Here is a 19,629-nt window from a genome sequence, read left to right on the forward strand (position 1 = left end):
GCTTTGAAGTTTTATCTTCAAGCTCCTTGTCATCAAATTTAACGTGCATAGATTCTTCAACACAAAGTGTTTCGAATTATACACTCGTATGCCTTTGACCTTTCGAGTAACCTAAGAAGATTCCTCTTTGGGCCTTGGCATCAAATTTCTTTAGGTAGAGCTTGTTGTTCAGAATGTAACATGTACATCCAAATTGATGAAAGTAAGAGATATTGGGTTTTCTTCCTTTAAAGAGTTCATATCTTGTTTTCTCCAAAATAGGTCTAATATAGATCCCGTTTTGAACATAGCATGATGTATTCATCGCTTCGCCCAAAAATGTTTTGGTAAATTGTTTTCATGAATCATGGTTCTGGCCATTTCTTGTAAAGTTCTATTCTTTCTCTCTACAACCCCATTTTGTTGTGGTGTTCTAGGAGAAGAGAATTCATGGAAAATTCCATGTTTTTCACAAAAAGCTTCAAATGGCTCATTTTCAAATTCTCCACCATGATCACTTCGACTTTCAAAATTTTTGATTCTTTTTCAGATTGAATTTGAGTGCGAACTACGAATACATCACACGCAACATCTTTACTCTTTATGAATTTCACCCAAGTCCATCCGCTCGTAATCATCAACAATGACTAATCCATATCTACTTCCATATAAGGATGCGGTACTTCTTGGTCCAAATAAATCAATATGGAGTAATTCTAAAGGTCTTGAGGTTGAAACAATATCTTTTGTTTTAAAAGATGATTTCACAATTTTCCCTCTCGACATGCACCACGAGTGCATCCGAATAATAGTCAATGTACGGTAGCCCTTTCACAAGTTGTAACTTACTAAGCTTAGAGATTAACCTCCAGTTAGCATGTCCCAACCTTCGTGCCACATCCATTTCTTATCATTCACCGATAGTAGGCACATCACCTTCGATCGGCCGGTTCGGAAAAATTGATTTTATAGACATTGTCAACTCTCTTTCCTTTGAACACAATGGATTTGTCTTCCTTGTTGATTCTTGTACAGTTGGGTTTTTCAAAAAGCACATCATAACCATTATCACAAAATTGACTAATGCTCAAAAGGTTATGTTCAAGACCATCTACCAACCATACATTATTAATTGAGGTAGAGGAGTTACCAATAGTTCCCGTACCTATGATCTTGCCCGACCGGTTGCCTCCAAATTTCACATTTCCTCCCTCTTTCATTGTTAGGCCGAGGAACATGGACTTGTCTCTGTCATGTGTCTTGAGCAACCGCTGTCTAGGTACCATGATCTTTGCTTTGGCAATCGCTCTTAGACATACTGCATCATTGACATTTTTAGATTTAGGTACCCATTGTTCTATGGGTCTGGAAGGTTAGTACTTAAGGCTTTACTCTTCACTTCTTGTACCTTGTCTTGTGAGTTGGGTTGCTTCGATTAACCATCACCTTAGGTTTTGGTACTTCGAAGCGAATCGTCTTCTTCGAAACTTAGACTTCGTAACCCTGCATTTTGGTTTCACCGAGACTGCGAGGAATAGGTTACGATCTTTTCAGGATCCTAACCTTTGAAGTTTTGGAATCGAGATTTGATCATAGCCTTTGACTTAGAGTTCTTTGGCTTTGAAGTAATCTTAGCCTTAGAACTAGAAGCTTCAGGTTACGATTGAACAACAGCTTTCCAACTCAGCCCCTTCGGTACAAAGAATGTTTTCAGACCTTCCTTGATGCATTCACAACAAGACTTTAGATTGGTTTTCTCCAGTTTCACTTCGGAAAACCAATTCCTCTCGCCATTGTTCTTGTAAATGCTATAAATCATAGAAGCCACTCGCTTCGTCAATGCCAGATATAATAAAATCTTCAAGAGCAATTTCATGGTTACTTAAAGGTTTTTCATTACACTTTTCTTGTAGCTTCGACATAAGAACTGAGCTGATCTTCATATGTTTTACACATGAAGTCAAAGCCCCTAAGTCCTTGTTCGAAGCCTTCGCATCCAATAAAGTTGATTTTTGCCGTTGTACCAAATCGGCATATTTTTCTTTTAAATCCTTCAACTCATTGGTTCTTACTTCAAAATGTGTAAGAAGTTCTTTAAGTGACTCAACAAGTTCATCTCTCGGGAATTTTGGAATATACCTCGTTTTCATCTTCTCGAGTCCGAATCGACCCGGCTTCCGAAGTTGCCGTTGCTACCAACCCAACAGCTACCTTTGCATCTTCATCGGCTTCCTCTTTATCGGATCCAGATTCACTACCCAAATCATCCCAGTTGCCATTAAACTCGCTTAATGCTTCTTGAATTTGCTTGGTTTGAATGTAGACCTCTTTGACTTGTCCTTTGACTTTTCTCTTTGAAGATCGGGGCATTCGGCAATGAAGTGACCTGGCTTCTTACGATTGAAGCATCCCTTCGATCTTCTTTCCTTGAGCTTCGGAGTTACCCCTTCGGAGAGAAACTTTCTGTTCTTCTTGGCCGGATATTGAAGTCCGTTTGAGAGCATGGCCATTTCGCAAAGATTCGGTTCGAGTCCGAACTTGATCGTTCTTCCTCTTCGCATTCAACCACTTTGAGAGCTTTTGATGACTTGCCTTTGGATGGAAGAGCTATTGATTTACTCTTCTTAGTAGACTCATGTTCATTAAGACTTAACTCATGAACTTTGAGAGAACTAACAAGATCTTCGACACTTAAAGTGTTTAAATCTTTAGCTTCCTCAATGGCGGTCACTTTTGGTCTCCATCTCGTGTAAGCTTCGAGTATCTTGCTTACATGATCGAAGCAACATAGCTCTTCTTTAGAATCTGTAGACCGAAACTAAGGTTTGAAACCTTGAGTACATCTCCTCAATAGTTTCATCATCCTTCATTTTGAATAACTCATACCGATGTACAAGCGGAGAGCCTTTGCTTCTTTGACCTTCTTGCTCCCTTCATAATTTGAACAGAGAGAAGCAAACATAGCTTTAGCAGTGGATTTGTCACTCATCTTCATGTATTACGCTTTGGGTATGGCGGTGACAAGAGCTCCTCCGATAATATGATGCTTCTTGTAAAGTTTCCTCGGTTCTTGAGTATGTTTCTTTCTATCCACAGCAGCTCCTTCTTCATCAAGGACTAAATCACCAACACCATCTTCCGAATATCCCATAATTCTTCATCTAGGCTCATGATGTAACCGTAAAAGTTGGTCTTCCACCAAGAGAACTCTTCAAGCATCTCCATTGAACTTTGGAACTTTTCCAATACCGGTTTTCTTACTATCACTATAATCATGTGAGACATGTTTATAGCTAGTATCACCGGGACCGGTAGGAGTAGGAGTAGACATGTTTTTCTCGGATCTTTGATCGTTGCACGGTTAAGTGTTACACAACAGACCAAGGCTCTAGATACCAATTGAAGGTGAGAAAAACACAAGAAGGGGGTTGAATTGTGTTTTAGAAAAATTCTTCGTTTCTCCTAAAAGCTGAACACACCGATCGAAGCTAAGCGAGACGGCTTCGAAGTGATAATCGAATCTAAATGCGGCGGAATAAAACGAGAGAGAGAGAGAAGAAGAACGACACAAAGCAATTATACCGGTTCCTTCCACAATCCGGAAGTAGTCCGGTCCCCCTTGCACTTCCAAGGAGATTTCACTATGAGTAATATCCGATTACAAATGCTCAAGCACACAAGCAAGAGACTTCCAATGCTCAAGCACACAAGCAAGAGACTTCCTTTGCTCAAGAACACAATCAAGAGACTTCCCGCTCAAGCACAACCGCAAGAGACTTCCTAACTAAACAAAATTACACGAGAAAATTGTTTAAGGTTGAACACTTGATATACAATCGAGGTGCTCACAATACAAATCGATACGGACTCAATGGACTTAAGAATTTCTAAGATATGACTTTGAGACACGAAATTCTAAGTGAATGCAGAACAATTTCAGCAGAGGTTTGGTACTTGTGAAAATCTTGTGAGTCTTTCGTTCAGCGTTCTTGCATTACCAATTCTCTAGGTCTTCACTCCTTTATATAGAGGTGTGAGAGAGACGTTGTGAAATTGCCAAAGACACCAAAGAGTCGTTGTTGAAGCTTGATCTTTCACCAATAATCTTTTGCACGATTTGGCCGTTGTCCTATGAAGAACAAATTTGAAATCCATTCCTTATCCAAAGGAACATCTATGCGAGCGAAACCGTATTCGGAGTTGTTTTCTTGTCCCGTAGCGCGGACACAAAACAGAGTAGTGGAGAACGTGGTTGTACAATTCGTACAAAGTACAATGTCAACGCTTTCGTCCAAATTGCAAACACACGCCTTCAAACACCTTTGAAATGACCGTTGCAAACTCCACTAATCCTTTGTTTGTGTTTTCGAATCCAATAGACGGCTTTTGCATTGATAATTCTTCAATTCTTGATTCTTTGCAAATCCAGTTGATATTCGGCTTACGGTGAAATGGCTTCGATGAGGCGGCTTCGATGATGCGGCTTCGATGATATGACTTCTGCAGCCTTCGATGACGCGGCTTCGATGATGTGGCTTCGGACCTCTTGTCTTCGAAGCACTATTCTTCGGGAGCAGCTTACTTCAGGAGCGCTATTTCTTCAGGAGCAGGCTTGACTTCGGGAGCGCTTTTTCTCTTCGGTAGCAAGTTGCCTTCGGGAGCGTCCAAGCTTCAAATTTTTGTTGTTTCCATAGCTCTTTATTTGCTCATTCAGAACCAATGATGATGTAACTTTATAATTATGGTCCCGTACACTTGAACAAATATTAGCTAGTCCAATTTACAATTTTTAATACCTTGTTATCATCAAAACCCTTTAAGGTTCATTGTTAAACACATTTTGTTCCAACAAATGATGTTAGACAAATTATTTTTTGACAAAATGATGTGAAACAATTAATTTGGTTGTAATCATGTCAAATATATTTTATTTAAAATGACATTAAAACAATTAAACACAATATGATTTGATTTTCCTTAATGATAACAAGAAACTATATGAAAGAGATGTATATGGAAGTCAACGGAAAAAATAGTAAATCAATAAAATAAAATTGATTAAAAAGGGCAGCCAAAAAAAAGTAAAACTTATGTTAGGAAATGTACGGAGCCAAAAAATTTATGGTCAAATAATCAAACATTTCGAATTCAAAAATATTTTAATTAAAATCACAATAATCACAATAAAGTTTGGAGTTTATTGTGATTGAATGGTGTGAAGAAACTTGCTTAATTAAAATCATATTAAGACTTTCTAAAATAAACAGCCTTAAACAAAATCAACCTTAAAAATATGTCTTATTTTTTTGCGTACCGAGAATTATTTTTATAACCGACATTTTATGTGGAAACTTTTTATTTTTTTATTGCCACGTTGAACTTACTTTTTTTTTTTTTTGGTTACACTTGAACTTACTTTATGGCTAAAGAAAATTCCTTCCAAACTAATAATGTAAACAAGAAATATAAATGGTATAAAAAAATAGTAATAGAAATTTGGCATTAAAGTTGTTTTATTGCATTAAAAAAATAACTTTAAAATCTTAATGTTAAAAAATTAACAAAATTAATGACAAAGATTGATTAACCAAATTACCCTTTGAAATATGTGTATAAATTTTTCATATGGGTTAGCATAATTTTTTATCGAACTTCAATCACCCTTCTTTCTATGGCTTAATACATCCCCAAGTCCCTTAACTTATTTTTTCTTCCCACTTCAGTCCCTTAACTATTAAACGTTTCAATTTGGTCCTTTATCTTCGTTTTCTTTATCGATTTGGTCCAATTTTATTAATTTTAAATCCCTAAAAAAGAAGACCGTTGGATCAAGCAAGTTCATCATATCTTACCGTGTACCACCAACACCTAAGTATACGAAATTTAATTTTTAAAAATAATATAAATCCATTTATATTAATTTAGAAATAAAAAATAAAAAATTGGAAAATTAATTTTCAAAAATAAAAAAAATTATAAAAAATTTGAAAAAATTGGAAAATTAATTTTCAAAAATAAAAAAATTCTAAAAAATCAAAAAATTGGAAAATTAATTTTCAAAAATAAAAAAAATTCTAAAAGTACAAAAAATTGGAAAATTAATCTGGAAATGTTTTTTTTACGGATTTAGCCAAAATGGATTTTTGTTAATTATAATTCAGATTTTTTTTGAAATTAAAAAGATTTTACTAAATTCAGGAATTTAATATTCAAAATACAAAAAAAGCAAAAATTCAAAATTTTACAAAAAAGGTCAGATTTTTTTCGAAAAAAGTTTTTAAAAAATTCAGAGTTTTTTATGGATTTTTTATTATAAAAAATCTGGAAAATTAATTTGGAAAGAAAAATCTGTACTTTTTCGAAGTATATTTTCAAATAATCCGCCAAAATCATAAAATCTTCATAATTTCTTAAAAAAAATGATTTTAAAAATAATCTGAATTTTTATGAAAATAATAAAATTTTGAAAAAAATAATCTGGATTTTTAAAATAATCGTGATTATGAAATAAAATTTTTGAAAAAAATAATCTGAATTTTTCTAAATTGGCATCGAGATTTTTAAAAGTTAAAATATTTTCCAATTTTTTTTGTAGAAAAAAATTTAAAAAACTTTTTTTCGAAAAAAATCTGACCTTTTTTGAATTTTTTTATTTTTGAAAATTAATTTTCCAATTTTTTAGATTTTTTATAATTTTTTTTTATTTTTGAAAATTAATTTTCCAATTTTTTCAAATTTTTTATATATTTTTTATTTTTGAAAATTAATTTTACAATTTTTTAGATTTTTTATTTTTAAATTAATATAAATGGATTTATATTATTTTTAAAAATTAAATTTCAGTATACTTAGGTGTTGGTGGTACACGGTAAGATATGATGAACTTGCTTGATCCAACGGTCTTCTTTTTTATGGATTTAAAATTAATAAAATTGGACCAAATCGATGAAGAAAACGAAGATAAAGGACCAAATTGAAACGTTTAATAGTTAAGGGACTGAAGTGAGAAGAAAAATAAGTTAAGGGACTTGGGGATGTATTAAGCCTTCTTTCTATTATGTTTAATTTTTTTAACCTTTGTTCTTCGTAGTTCTTTGTAACCACATGACACTCAACCACGAATTGTTCACATGTGGTTTGTGAAAGATATAAACAAAGACAATCTTCCTTATTGTAAGAGATACATTCCAACTTATTTTGTTAATTATTGCTTATTTTTATTGATTTGAGACTTATTATAGGTGGTATGTTTTCTTTCTATCTCCATCTATTTTTAGACTCTCTTTGCCTCTCTTTTATAACATTTTTTCTTCTTCTTTAGCAAGAGGTGATATATGTGAGTTGTTCTTCGACCAACTATTCTTTGATTTTGACTAAATTTTATTGATTTGTTATATTTTTTCAGTTATGTAGATTGATTCAAAGATCGAAGCTCGAGACTAAAAGAATTGAAGTTGGATACTAAAAAGATTTGTAGAGTTCCTCTAAAAACAATATACGATTGTATATATTACAAAAATAATTAAAGTTGTATTTTGTTTTTACGCAAAATTGTATATTTTAATGAAGGTTTACATTTGTAGAATTGTATATGTATTAATGTCAGGATGTGTATTAATTCAAATAATAACAAGTGTCCCAAAAACACTCTATAAAGATCATAAATGATAAATACAAACGGTTACTTTTATCAATATTATAATCACACAATTTTTTAATATAAACTTACTACTATAAGTATTTTAATCAATACTCTATGACACCCGTCAGCTTATTCCATAGATAATTTGTTTTATAAGTTGTCTAACTTATATTTCATTCAGGGTTATGGCTATATCAATTCATCCATATTAAACATAGAATTCGTCCAATCCATTATATAGCTTTAATGAATGAATATCCATCCATTCCATTTATAAAAATATAATTCACTCGTCTCTAATTATAAGACTATTTAAAAAAAACGTTTGTTTTTAAATAGGGTAATAGTCATTTTGGTCCTTGAATTTGTAACGTGTAGTCACAATAGTTCATCAATGTATCAAAATTTCAAAATAGTCATTGATTGTGCATTTTGTTAGTCAAAATAGTCTCCGATGCTAAAATAATCCCTCAATACTCACAATAACTCATTTCATATAGAAGCTGATATGACAATAAGTAAGTACTTATAAGGACTTATATGACAAAATTAACGAATTATTGTAATGTCATGACGTATTTTGACCAAGTGAAGTGCACAATCATGATCTATTTTGAAATTTCCATACATTGATGGACTATTTTGCCTACTCGTTACACATTCAGAGACCAAAATAATCATTACACATTTTTAAATATAAGATCATCTACAAATTTCTAAATGCATTATATCGATTGTCTTAGAATATTAGTAAAAATCAATATTAAATTCATTTATACATAAATGACAATTTAGAAATAGTTTCACACTTTTCAAACAAATTTATCACTAACAACTTTTCTTAATAAGCACAATTTTCGTAAAATACTCCTACTTTAGGACACGGAGAGAGTATAAAAATTCAAGGGATATTCCAAATGTGACCTATCCAAATGTGGCCAATCAATCCAAATGTGGCCAATCAAGGATGGTTTGGAAAAGAGGAAACGTATGAGAGATCTACGGTCGTATGGTCAACTTATGAGTGAAAAGCATAGTTCACAACTTATTTTTGGGAAATACTAACAATTGTCTTTGGGTATTGTTTAAAAACTTTAAATAATAAGATTTTATTAAAATATCAATATATTGAAATTTGAAGTGATAAACTTTTTACGAAATAATATCTAAATTCAGCATCCTTAAACAATGTCTATGAGATATTCGCTAACAAGATCCATTATTTTTTCATGGTAGGTCATGGTTTCCATTGTTCTACTGTCCTTACTCTTCCTTCATTTGGATACCATTATTATACAGTAGGGTACAAATTTGATTTTGTCATCCAGTAAACTTCCCCATCATGATCATGAAAAATTAAGACTAGTCACTAGAATGATAGTGCAACCAGATAAGTCTTCACAGTTCTAAAATCCATCATGTTATCTTAGTTATCTGAAATTAATTTTCTTATGATTTATTAATACTTCAAAATTTACCCATGGATTTACATCTATTTTTAAAGACATGTGTTAACATATATTCAGGGTGTATCACTTTGAAAGCGTGCTATTTTAAACTATGATACACTAACACACACAAACACGACTCTAACACATATATAGCCTATTACGTAATAGTTTGAAAAAATATAAGTGATTTAATGTACCCATATGTATCATTGTCATGTTGTCGACACAATTCAAACAACGGAGACACTTTCAATCTAAAGTTCAGTGCAACATAAATTTTGACGGAAATTAATATTAAAACATTAAACTATAGTTAATGACTTAATGGTCCTACTTAAATTCAAATAAAACTTAATTAGGTTATCAATATACTATTAGAAGAAACAACAAAGAAGCATATAATAGAGATTTTATTTATCATTAGATGTCACTAAGTAAGCAATTACAATCAACATTATAGTGAAGAAAGATTAATACAAAAGGCCATACAAAGAGGGCTTGTTATTCAACACAAAAATCAAGTATGAAAGCATCAGCATTCATTCATGAGCAACAACAAGCACTTGTTTGCCAACATTTTTACCACTAAATATGCCAACCAAGGCTTCCGGGCCTTTCTCAAGACCCTCAGCTATGTCTTCCACATACACAACCTTACCTTCTCTGATATGAGGCAGGACAAACTCCAAGAATTTGGCATATAGATGATAGTAATCAACTACAACGAATCCGCTTATATATGATATGTGCCAAATTTGTTACACCTTCAGGTTGAGTAAGATTATACTGCGAGATCATTCCACACACAGGTATGCGACCATGTAATTTCATATTCAAGAGTACAGCATCAAGTGTCTTGCCTCCAACGTTCTCAAAGTAAACGTCAATGCCTTCTGGAAAGTGCCTGATTTACACAAATTGATATCCACCTATTAGTAGTGTTTCTCACGTTACAAACACGGTAACTATACGTTTTTGGATTAACTATACTTTTTCATGTCAATAAACATATTGAACTAAAAATTTCTCCTGCAAATCTGTTATAAACTGACCTTTTCAATGCTGCATCCAGGTCTTGCTCTTCTTTGTAGTTAATGGCTTCATCGTATCCAAATTTATTCTTCAACAGATCCACCTGGTTGCAGAAGATATACATTTAAGTAAAAGGAAGGCAGAGTATTTTTGCTTGTCAATAGCACGACACAAAAATGAATTTCTGGAGGCTCATTAATTATACTCTTTTCAAGTTACAACAAAACATCCATATCCCAAAAATTAAGAGAAGTGCAACTGCGCAACTACTATTGTTGATTCCTGCTACAACTCTCTTCAATTAGGCTAACTTTGAAACACTTCTTCTAGAATTGAATTTTTTAATAATTACGCTAATTCAAGTTATTTTTGTAATATTACGGTACTTGTGTACACAGGGACACCGACACGTCAACACCGGTAATCAGTTGAGAAAACAAAATATTTGAATGTAATCACTTGTGTCGTTTCGGGCTGTTCAAAAACAAAAAAAAAAAAAAAACGTGTCGTTTCGGTGTCAGATTTCAGACAGGACTTCGATTAAAAGTGTGGGTGCTATAGAATTCAAAACAGCAGAACTTTCAACAGCAGAATACTCATCATTTATGCAAGTACATATAACAACAATAATTAGATAAATACCTTCTCCTTACTTCCAGCACTTCCAACGACATAGCAACCATGCAATTTAGCGAATTGGCCAACAAGTTGACCAACTGCTCCAGAGGCAGCTGAAACAAAAACATTCTCTCCTTTCTTGGGAGAGCCTACTTCGAAGAAACCAGAATCAGCAGTCATTCCTGGCATACCTGTTTTCAAACAAAAACACAATAAGTCAAAAAGGCACAACAGAATGGTATAAAACTACATAACTAACATCCATAAGCTTACATGCATGCTATATACTAAGATTCATTCTGAAAACGTATAATGTATACTCAGAAAATAAACATAAAATTGCACATAAAAACTACAAACGTTGATTAGATTATACACACAAGTAGCTGTAGAATATAAAAACACATTAAGCTATCATCAGTTACAAATAACTATAAGGCTAGTTTAATATTGAATCTCCTTCAAACCAAAGCTAGTAAACCAAATATTAATGAATAAAGGATCAATTTCGGCCATAAAACCTTCATTGAACAAGAGAAGAAAATGGGAAAATATAAATTTAGGATCAAACAGCCAGACAACCAGCTCTCTCACACAATATGTCTATTCCTTCAATGATGGCTAACCCGTCTGTTACAATACTAAACAGAGTAAAAACTCGTTCATCACATGAAAACATCCTAATTTGACGCGTTCATATCATACCGACATCAAGTGTATTATTGTGCACTAGAAATGAACATAAAAAATTGAAATTGTTGAATACATACCAAGAATGCCAGTATAGTATGAAAGAGGAACATCAGTGTGCTCAATTTTGAAATGTATTTGAGCTGCAGGGATCAAGCTGTACTCTTCCCAATTAGTTATCCCCCACACAATATCACCTTCTTTATAATCTTTGTGTCCAGATTCCAGAACTTTAGACACACCATAACCAGTTATCGGCTGCAATTACATAAACCATCAGTAACTGCACAATACAACTTCAATATTGCAATTATTCTTTGATCAATTACAATTTCAATCTTGATCCGCGACTTAAAAATGAAACTGAAATTCTAATCTCATAGACTACAAAGTTTAAGCAATTTTAAGCACAAGTCACATAATCACTTCCCTATATCCAGCAGTTCCTTCAAATTCTCAACAAAAATAAAATCCCACTAAAGAAACATAATTTTCTATGCAATTTGTTTCCAAATAAAATAATAAATATAAAAAAAATTGGGTCATGTTAACTTGTGCCCTAAGGGCACAAGTTAAGGAACTAAAAAGGAAATGATAAATCAATTTTGTATTGAAAATATAAATTGTTTAACTTTTCCAAAAATGAATACACAAGTTCCAAGAAAATGTTTCTATCTTTAACTTTTTAACTTGTGCCTTAAGGGCACAAGTTAACATTTCCCAAAAAAATACAATAATCAAAACAAACATACAATTTTATCCTAATCTTTTTTCTTTAAAACATGGAGAGTTGGACAAAAATTAGTCACCAAAATGGTTTCAATTTTCCAAAGAATCCAAGTTCGTAATCCGACTAGAACAATTCTTATTCCGACTTTATTAATCTCCCGGCTGCAGAATTGCGAATTACCAGGAAGGCCACCAGGACCAGAGGGTTAAAACAACAAATTAGTCACCAAAAATAATAATTTGCTAAGAAATGGATCACACCAAAATCAAAATTGAAAACCTACTAATAACAAATTGACCCATGAAATGAATAGACATAAAAAACTATACTTCAAGGCATAATTTAACAAATACTGAAAAGGGTTTCAGCCATAAACTTACAGATTGAGGAACATAGGCACGTGGGTTGATAGAAGCTTTTGGGTCACTCATAAGAGTCCTCATGTAAGGATCACAGGACAAGTAAAGATTTTTAACCAAAACAACATCGTTGGAACCTTCTGGAAGCTTAAGACTTACGGTACTGTCAATAATATTGAGGTCTGATTCTTTAGGAAAACCAGACACGTAATGTTTCAGAAGCACTTGTTTGTTCTTAACTTGAGCCATTTTTGTCACAAAATGTTTTTGATTGTTGAATATGATTCTTCAGATTGTTTTATAACGTAGGTGTGAAATGTGATTAATGTGTGATTGTGATGTTTTGATTATAAGAGAAAATTCTGAAATATAATATGTGTGTTTCATAATATGGGAATGTGAGTGGACTATAGTCCAATAAATACGTAAGGTATGACATTAATTAAATTGAAAACTCCGTATCCGGCCTAATAAATTGGACACATTCACGTTTAGTTATTATCGGGAAGAAAAAAAAAACAGCAGTTCACACTTGTTTGTCAAAAAACAAAAACTCTTCACATTTAAGGGACAAAGCTACACTTCCTTACTATTTCTTAAAAAAAGTTTAAGAAATCAAGAAGATCTTGATCTCTTAAGTGTAGATAATAAAAAGTTTTAACAAATCGGTTTTGTCCGTTTCTTAGAGGAGAAAATGAATTCAAACTAATAATTTTTAGGGTCATGTTAACTTGTGCCCTTAGGGCACATGTTAAGCAACCCAAAAATGGAAACATTTTCTTAAATTTTGTGCATTCAATTATTGAAAAGTAAAAAAGTTAAAGTCAAATGCATTAATTACAATATAATATTTCTATTTTGAATCATTAACTTGTGCCTTGAGGGCACAAGTTAACATATCTTTTTCCATAAATTACGAACAAAATAAAACAAAACCGATGAATTACAAAATGATTGATAATTCATCGGTTTGATTTGGTTCAATTGTGTCTATATTTTTAAAATTTTAAGAAACTTAGATTAAAAATACAACAACTTTTCTAATAATGTAGATTTTTATACTCTTAAAATAAATACATATGATACAATGAAAAAAAAAACATAATAATTAGAAACAATATTAGTGTTAGGGAGAGTTTTCACCCATTTGGGTATCAAATCCTCGAGGAATTAGTCTCCGTAAATTACGCATAGAGGATACCTGATTTACACTAAAAAGAAACTATATTCGTAACATATTTTCTTAAGATAAAAACTACTAATATAATGCTATATAAAAGAAATCATAATAAAGTAAAATGAAGTGGTTTGGATCATAGATGATCAGTTTTAAATGACATTAAACCGATACTCAAACCAATAAAGGTAGAGTTTGACTGATTTGATTCAGTTTTGATGTGAACATAGAAGAAAAAATTGAGCCGATTTAATTGGTTTGAATTCAACTGTTGTTTGTTTTGGACTTATAACCATAACTTTATTTAAAATGTCATTGAAACATGCAATTAAAATCCACGTCAAAATTGAGAAAGATTGTTGCAAAAGGCCATACAAAAGGGATTGTTATTCAACACAAAAATCAAATGTAAGCATCATCATTTAGTTGCAAGTAGGGGTGAAAAAATTGATAAATTGAATGGATTTGAACTAAGAGATTAAAACAATTCATTGATCCATTAATAATCGACTAAAAAGTTGTTTAAAATAATCTAATTCAATTCATCGACTAAACATAAAAAACATCCAATCCATTATATAGCTTTTTTTTTTGGTACAAATCCATTATATAGCTTTAATGGATGAATATCCATCTAATCCATTTATTAAAATATACTCTAGCGCTGCCGGAAACAAAATCCGATGAAGCAGTTATGGCTAGTTATAAATCCTTGAAACTAGGCCAACTACGTATACACTTCTTCCATAACTGAAATTTTGTAAGATATTTAGTTAACTAAGACCTTGATTCTTGTTATTGTAATTAGGGCAATTTAGAACCTATGAAGCACCGACACAAACAAAGGACGCGTCGAGAAAAAAACTGATTGAATGTAATCACATTTGTTGTGTCGAGAGGATGCCAAACATGTAAACGCAGAAAAGTAGCAAATTTTTTACCTAGACTAATCCAAGCTAGAAGATTACACAGCTCCCTGGATTATCAGGAACAAAGTCTCATCATATGTTCATAGATAGGAAAAAAATGACTGCAAAGGTGGTACAAAGACAGCTAAACTTTCTAGAAAATATTTGAAAAAATTGACAACATAACAATACATAGGATAAGCAAATGCTTTCTATTCACGAGCAACAACAACCTCTTGTTTACCAACATTGCGACCACTATAAAGGCCAATCAATGCTCCAGGACCATTCTCAACACCCTCAGTTATGTCTTATTTACTAACAAGTTAAACCATGCAGAGACTACTTTACACAAAATAAAATAAAAATAAAAATGAAGGATCAAATTTGACATATATACTCAATAATGTGGAAGCTTGAGAGTAATGGTACTATCAAGTTGATATGGGAATGGTTCGTAATTCATATATGTAATTACACAAACAATTTAGTTTTTAAATAACTTGTTACACACACTCTATATACATATATACCATGTGATATGACACATTAAAACATTAATTAAAGATAAAAATGAAAGTCTAAACAGGTTGGTTCACAATCACAACAAAGACACTAGTACCAACCTGAATTTGGATTGTATCCAATTCATTGACAATTTTACTGTGTAGTGGATGAATTATATGGATTTATAATTGGATTGATTTTAGATGATTGATAAATAGACTCAATTTTCACTCCTAATCACGAGCAACAACAAGCACTTGTTTACCAACATTGTGACCACTAAAGATGCCAACCAAGGCTGCAGGACCTTTCTCAAGACCCTCAGCTATGTCTTCCACATACACAACCTTCCCTTCTCTGATATGAGGCAGGACAAACTCTAAGAATTTGGGATATAGATGATAGTAATTAGCTACAGTGAAACCTTGCATATGAATCCGCTTATATATGATATGTGCCAAATTTGTTACAGCTTCAGGTTGAGTAAGATTATACTGTGAGATCATTCCACACACAGGTATGCGCCCATGGAGTTTCATATTCAAGAGTACAGCATCAAGTGTCTTTCCCCCCACATTCTCAAAGTAAATGTCAATGCCTTCTGGAAAGAGCCTGATTTCATAAATTGATATCCACCGGTTACTAGTGTGTCTCGTGTTACAATAAACACGGTAACTATACTTTTTATGTCAACAAACATATTGAACTAAAAAAATTCGACTGCATCACTGTTATATACTGACCTTTTTAATGCTGCATTGAGGTCATGTTCTTCTTTGTAGTTAATGGCTTCATCGTATCCAAATTTATTCTTTAAAAGATCCACCTGGTTGCAAAAGACGTACGTTAAAGTAAAGGAAGACAGTATTTTTGTTCGGTCAATAAAAAGAAACTAAATGGATTCTTGGACCTTATTAATCATACTCTTTTTCAAGCTACGACAAAGCATTCCGAACCCAAAAATTAAGAGAAGTACTATTGTTGGTTCCTGCTGGGTGCTAGAATTCTCTTTAATTAGGCTAACTATGTAACACTTGTAGAATTGAAATTTTGTAATATATTGAGACAAATTCTAGTAATTTTGCTATACAACAGTACTTTCGTAATATAAATATTGAGCAAAAACCTTGATTGTTGTTATTGTAATTAGGGCAATTCAAAACTATGAAGTTCTCACACAGGACCCGACACTAACATGCTGACACCACCACCGGTAATAGTTTGAGAAAATGAATTAATTAAATGTAATTACATGTGTTATGTCGGTTTCGGATACCAGCCATGCCTTTGATCAAAAGTGTGTGGGTGCTAGAGAAATTCAAAACAGTAGAACTTAAAAAGCAGAATATTCATCATTTATGCAGGAGGCATAGGCACATATAACAACATAATCAGATAAATACCTTCTGTTTACTTCCAGCACTTCCAACAACATAGCAACCATGCAATTTAGCGAATTGTCCAACAAGTTGACCAACAGCACCAGATGCAGCTGAAACAAAAACATTCTCTCCTTTTTTGGGAGAGCCTATTTCAAAGAAACCAGCATAAGCGGTCATTCCTGGCATACCTGTGCTCAACCAAAAACACAAAATATATCAACAAAAGCACAACAGAATGGCAGAAAACTATGAAACTAACATTAGTAATATTAACTAATAAGCTTAGTCTTTAAGAAGCATAATGTACACTAAAAAAATAAAACATAAAATAGAAGATATCATAACTATAAGATGAGAAGATTATATAAAAGCAATGAACTTTCAGTTTCTAATAAGTACATAGCTCATTCAGTATTGGTTCTTTTCCAATCCAAAGCGGGTTAAACAAAAAAATGTGATGAGCAAATAATCGATTCCAACAATATAACCTCCATTGAACAAAAGAAAGAAAACGAAAAAGAATGTAGGACCAAACAGCCAGCAGACACTAAACAAAGAAAGGAGTCATTTATCACATGAAAACTACATAACTTAAGGCCTAGATATCATACTCACATCAAGTGCATTCTTGACCACAAAATCAACGTAAGAAATTGAAATTGTTGAATACATACCAAGAATTCCAGTATAGTACGAAAGAGGAACATCTGTGTGCTCAATTTTGAAAAGTATTTGAGCTGCAGGGATCAAGCTGTACTCTTCCCAATTAGTAAACCCCCACACTAAATCACCTTCCTTATAATCTTTGTGTACAGATTCCACAATTTTAGACACACCACAGCCAGCCATTGGCTGCAATTATGCAACAGTCATCGGTAGCTACACAACATAATTTCAATGTTGCAACTATTCTTTGATTAATTTCAATCTCAAAATAAAACTGAAATTTTAATCACACAAGCTACACATCAAGGGATTTTAAGCCCAAATCACATAACCACTTTCCAATATCCAGCAGTTCCTTGAAAGTTATTACACAATGCAGATCATAAGGATACTAAGCATGAATATAGCAATAGCTTGCAGTACAAGTTACAAGATAGTATAGTACAATAGCTTAGTTTTATGTAGTACAATATAGATTAAGCTAGTACAATAACAGTGTATATATATTTGATGTACCTTCCAAGCTATTGCTATCTTCATGCTTAGTATCTTTATGATCTGCATTGTGTAATAAAATTCTCAGCAAGAGAACTCAGGAAACAAACAGAATTTCCTATGTAATATTTTTTGTGAGCTCTAGTTAAAGATGGATCATTCGTGAGAACCCGAATTCCAGTTCTGGCTAGAACAATCCTTGATCAAATTTTACTTACCTCTTGCCCGAACATTGGAATACCAGGGGCCCTCCCCCAAGAATCACAAAGTTAAAGACCAAAACAACAACAACAACCAAACCTTATCCCACTAAGTAGGGTCAACTAGAAGGATAAAATTATGCCATAATGTTCTATCACATACCACATTTCGATCGAACTCATTAATTTGTCTTAATAGTGTGTGATATATTTTTTCTAGTTCTTCCTCTTCCTCTATTGATCCGACTATCCTCAATCCGACCTACTCTCCTTACTATAAAATCCACAAGTCTTCTCTCAACATGATCAAACCACCTAAACCTATTTTCCACCATCTTTTCTACCTTAGGTGCTACCCCAATTCTCTTTCTAATTTGTCATTTCTAATCCTATCTCATTTAGTCTTACCACACATCCAACGCAGCATCATCATCTCGCTACACTTATTTTTTGTCATGTTGGTTCTTCACCACCCAACTCTATTCCATACAACATCCTTTGTCTTACCGCCGTAAATTTTTTTGTATCACATAAAACACCAGAGACTCTTTCCCATTTCAACAACACAATTTTTTTTTCCTTTGAAATTATTTAAAAAGCACAATAATCGATATAAACACAATTCCATCCCAAATATCATCTAGTTCATTGACACAAATTAGTCACACACAAAAAAAATTGCTAAGAAATGGATCATACAAAAATCAAGATCCCAAACCAACTAACAAGTTGATCCATGCAATACAGAGACTAATTAACACATTCAAAAGAACTACTTTAAGGCTCAATTTGACATATGATGAAAAGGGTTTGACCCAGAAAAATAAATTGACTTACAGACTGAGGACTATAGTTACGACGATAGAAACAGTTTTCTGGGCTGTTCATAAGATTTCTCATGTAAGGATCACAAGACAAGTAGAGATTTTTGAGCAGAACAATATCATTTGAACCTTGCGGAAGCTTGAGAGTTACGGTACTTTCAACAATGTTCATGTCTGATTCTTTAGGAAAACCAGACACATAGTGTTTCAGAATCACTTGTTTGTTCTTTACTTGCGCCATTTTAGATACTGTGTTGGTTTTTGATTGTTGATTTTTTTTGTTGACTAAATTGTTGAATTTGAATTCAATTTATATAACATACAATCAAAGAAAAATTGATCCCTTAAAAAACTCCTCACGAACCAGCGTCTAACCAATGAAATCTGGCCGGCAAACACGGGATAGTGTTACTGTTAGCAGTGGACTTTCATTTATGCTGTGCTACTAAGCCTTTGTAATCTTCTCCCTATTGTATTTTTTTGACAAATTCTCCCTGTTGTATTTGTCGTTAACTTAAGCATTTTCTTTTAATAAACTAACTTAAGCCAAAAGAAGGGACCAAATCTGGATGATATTGAAATGGGAGAACCAATTTCTGCATGGCCGTTCATGATTGGAGGCTTGGTTCTTTTAGTAAAAATAGGCCCCTAAAAATACAATTTTTTTAAAAGAAAAAAAACTATAATATTATTTTTATTTTATTTATTTAGAGAATAATTATAATGTTTGTTGTTTCCTTCAAAAAATGTTTGTTGTTAGAACTTTGCGATTTTATACAAGTATATGCCAAAAATTACAAGTGTTCTAAAAAACCAAGAGAAAAAAAGTAATATTGTACTTTTATTTGTAAAAATGCAATTAGAAGGAGAAGAAATATTATTGATGACATCAAATCTATTAAAATTAGGCCCAAAAGAGACTCTATCATGCTAAAGAAAAAAATACAATTGAAAAATAAGACATCCGCC

General features: G+C 32.5%; 1 protein-coding gene and 1 pseudogene across 2 annotated transcripts; both read right to left on the reverse strand.

Annotated features, from left to right (window-relative positions):
* Positions 1-9,464: 9,464 nt before the first annotated feature.
* On the reverse strand, positions 9,465-12,858 carry LOC146896686 (NADPH-dependent oxidoreductase 2-alkenal reductase-like; annotated as a pseudogene). Its single transcript, XR_015022195.1, has 5 exons — positions 12,523-12,858; positions 11,493-11,670; positions 10,747-10,913; positions 10,125-10,207; positions 9,465-9,976 (listed from the first exon to the last, which is right to left on the reverse strand). The product of XR_015022195.1 is annotated as an NADPH-dependent oxidoreductase 2-alkenal reductase-like (transcript).
* Positions 12,859-14,975: 2,117 nt separating this feature from the next.
* On the reverse strand, positions 14,976-19,166 carry LOC146896687 (2-alkenal reductase (NADP(+)-dependent)-like). The gene is made up of 5 exons (XM_085733906.1): positions 18,674-19,166; positions 17,150-17,327; positions 16,497-16,663; positions 15,837-15,919; positions 14,976-15,705 (listed from the first exon to the last, which is right to left on the reverse strand). The coding sequence occupies exons 1-5, from the start codon at positions 18,899-18,901 to the stop codon at positions 15,327-15,329; spliced, it is 1,035 nt and encodes a 344-aa protein (XP_085590032.1). The 5' UTR covers positions 18,902-19,166; the 3' UTR covers positions 14,976-15,326.
* Between the last annotated feature and the right edge of the window lie 463 nt (positions 19,167-19,629).

This window comes from Medicago sativa, chromosome 8 (assembly GCF_051527215.1).
Source record: "Medicago sativa cultivar Bolivia chromosome 8, Bolivia_mono, whole genome shotgun sequence".
Lineage (NCBI taxonomy): Eukaryota > Viridiplantae > Streptophyta > Magnoliopsida > Fabales > Fabaceae > Medicago > Medicago sativa.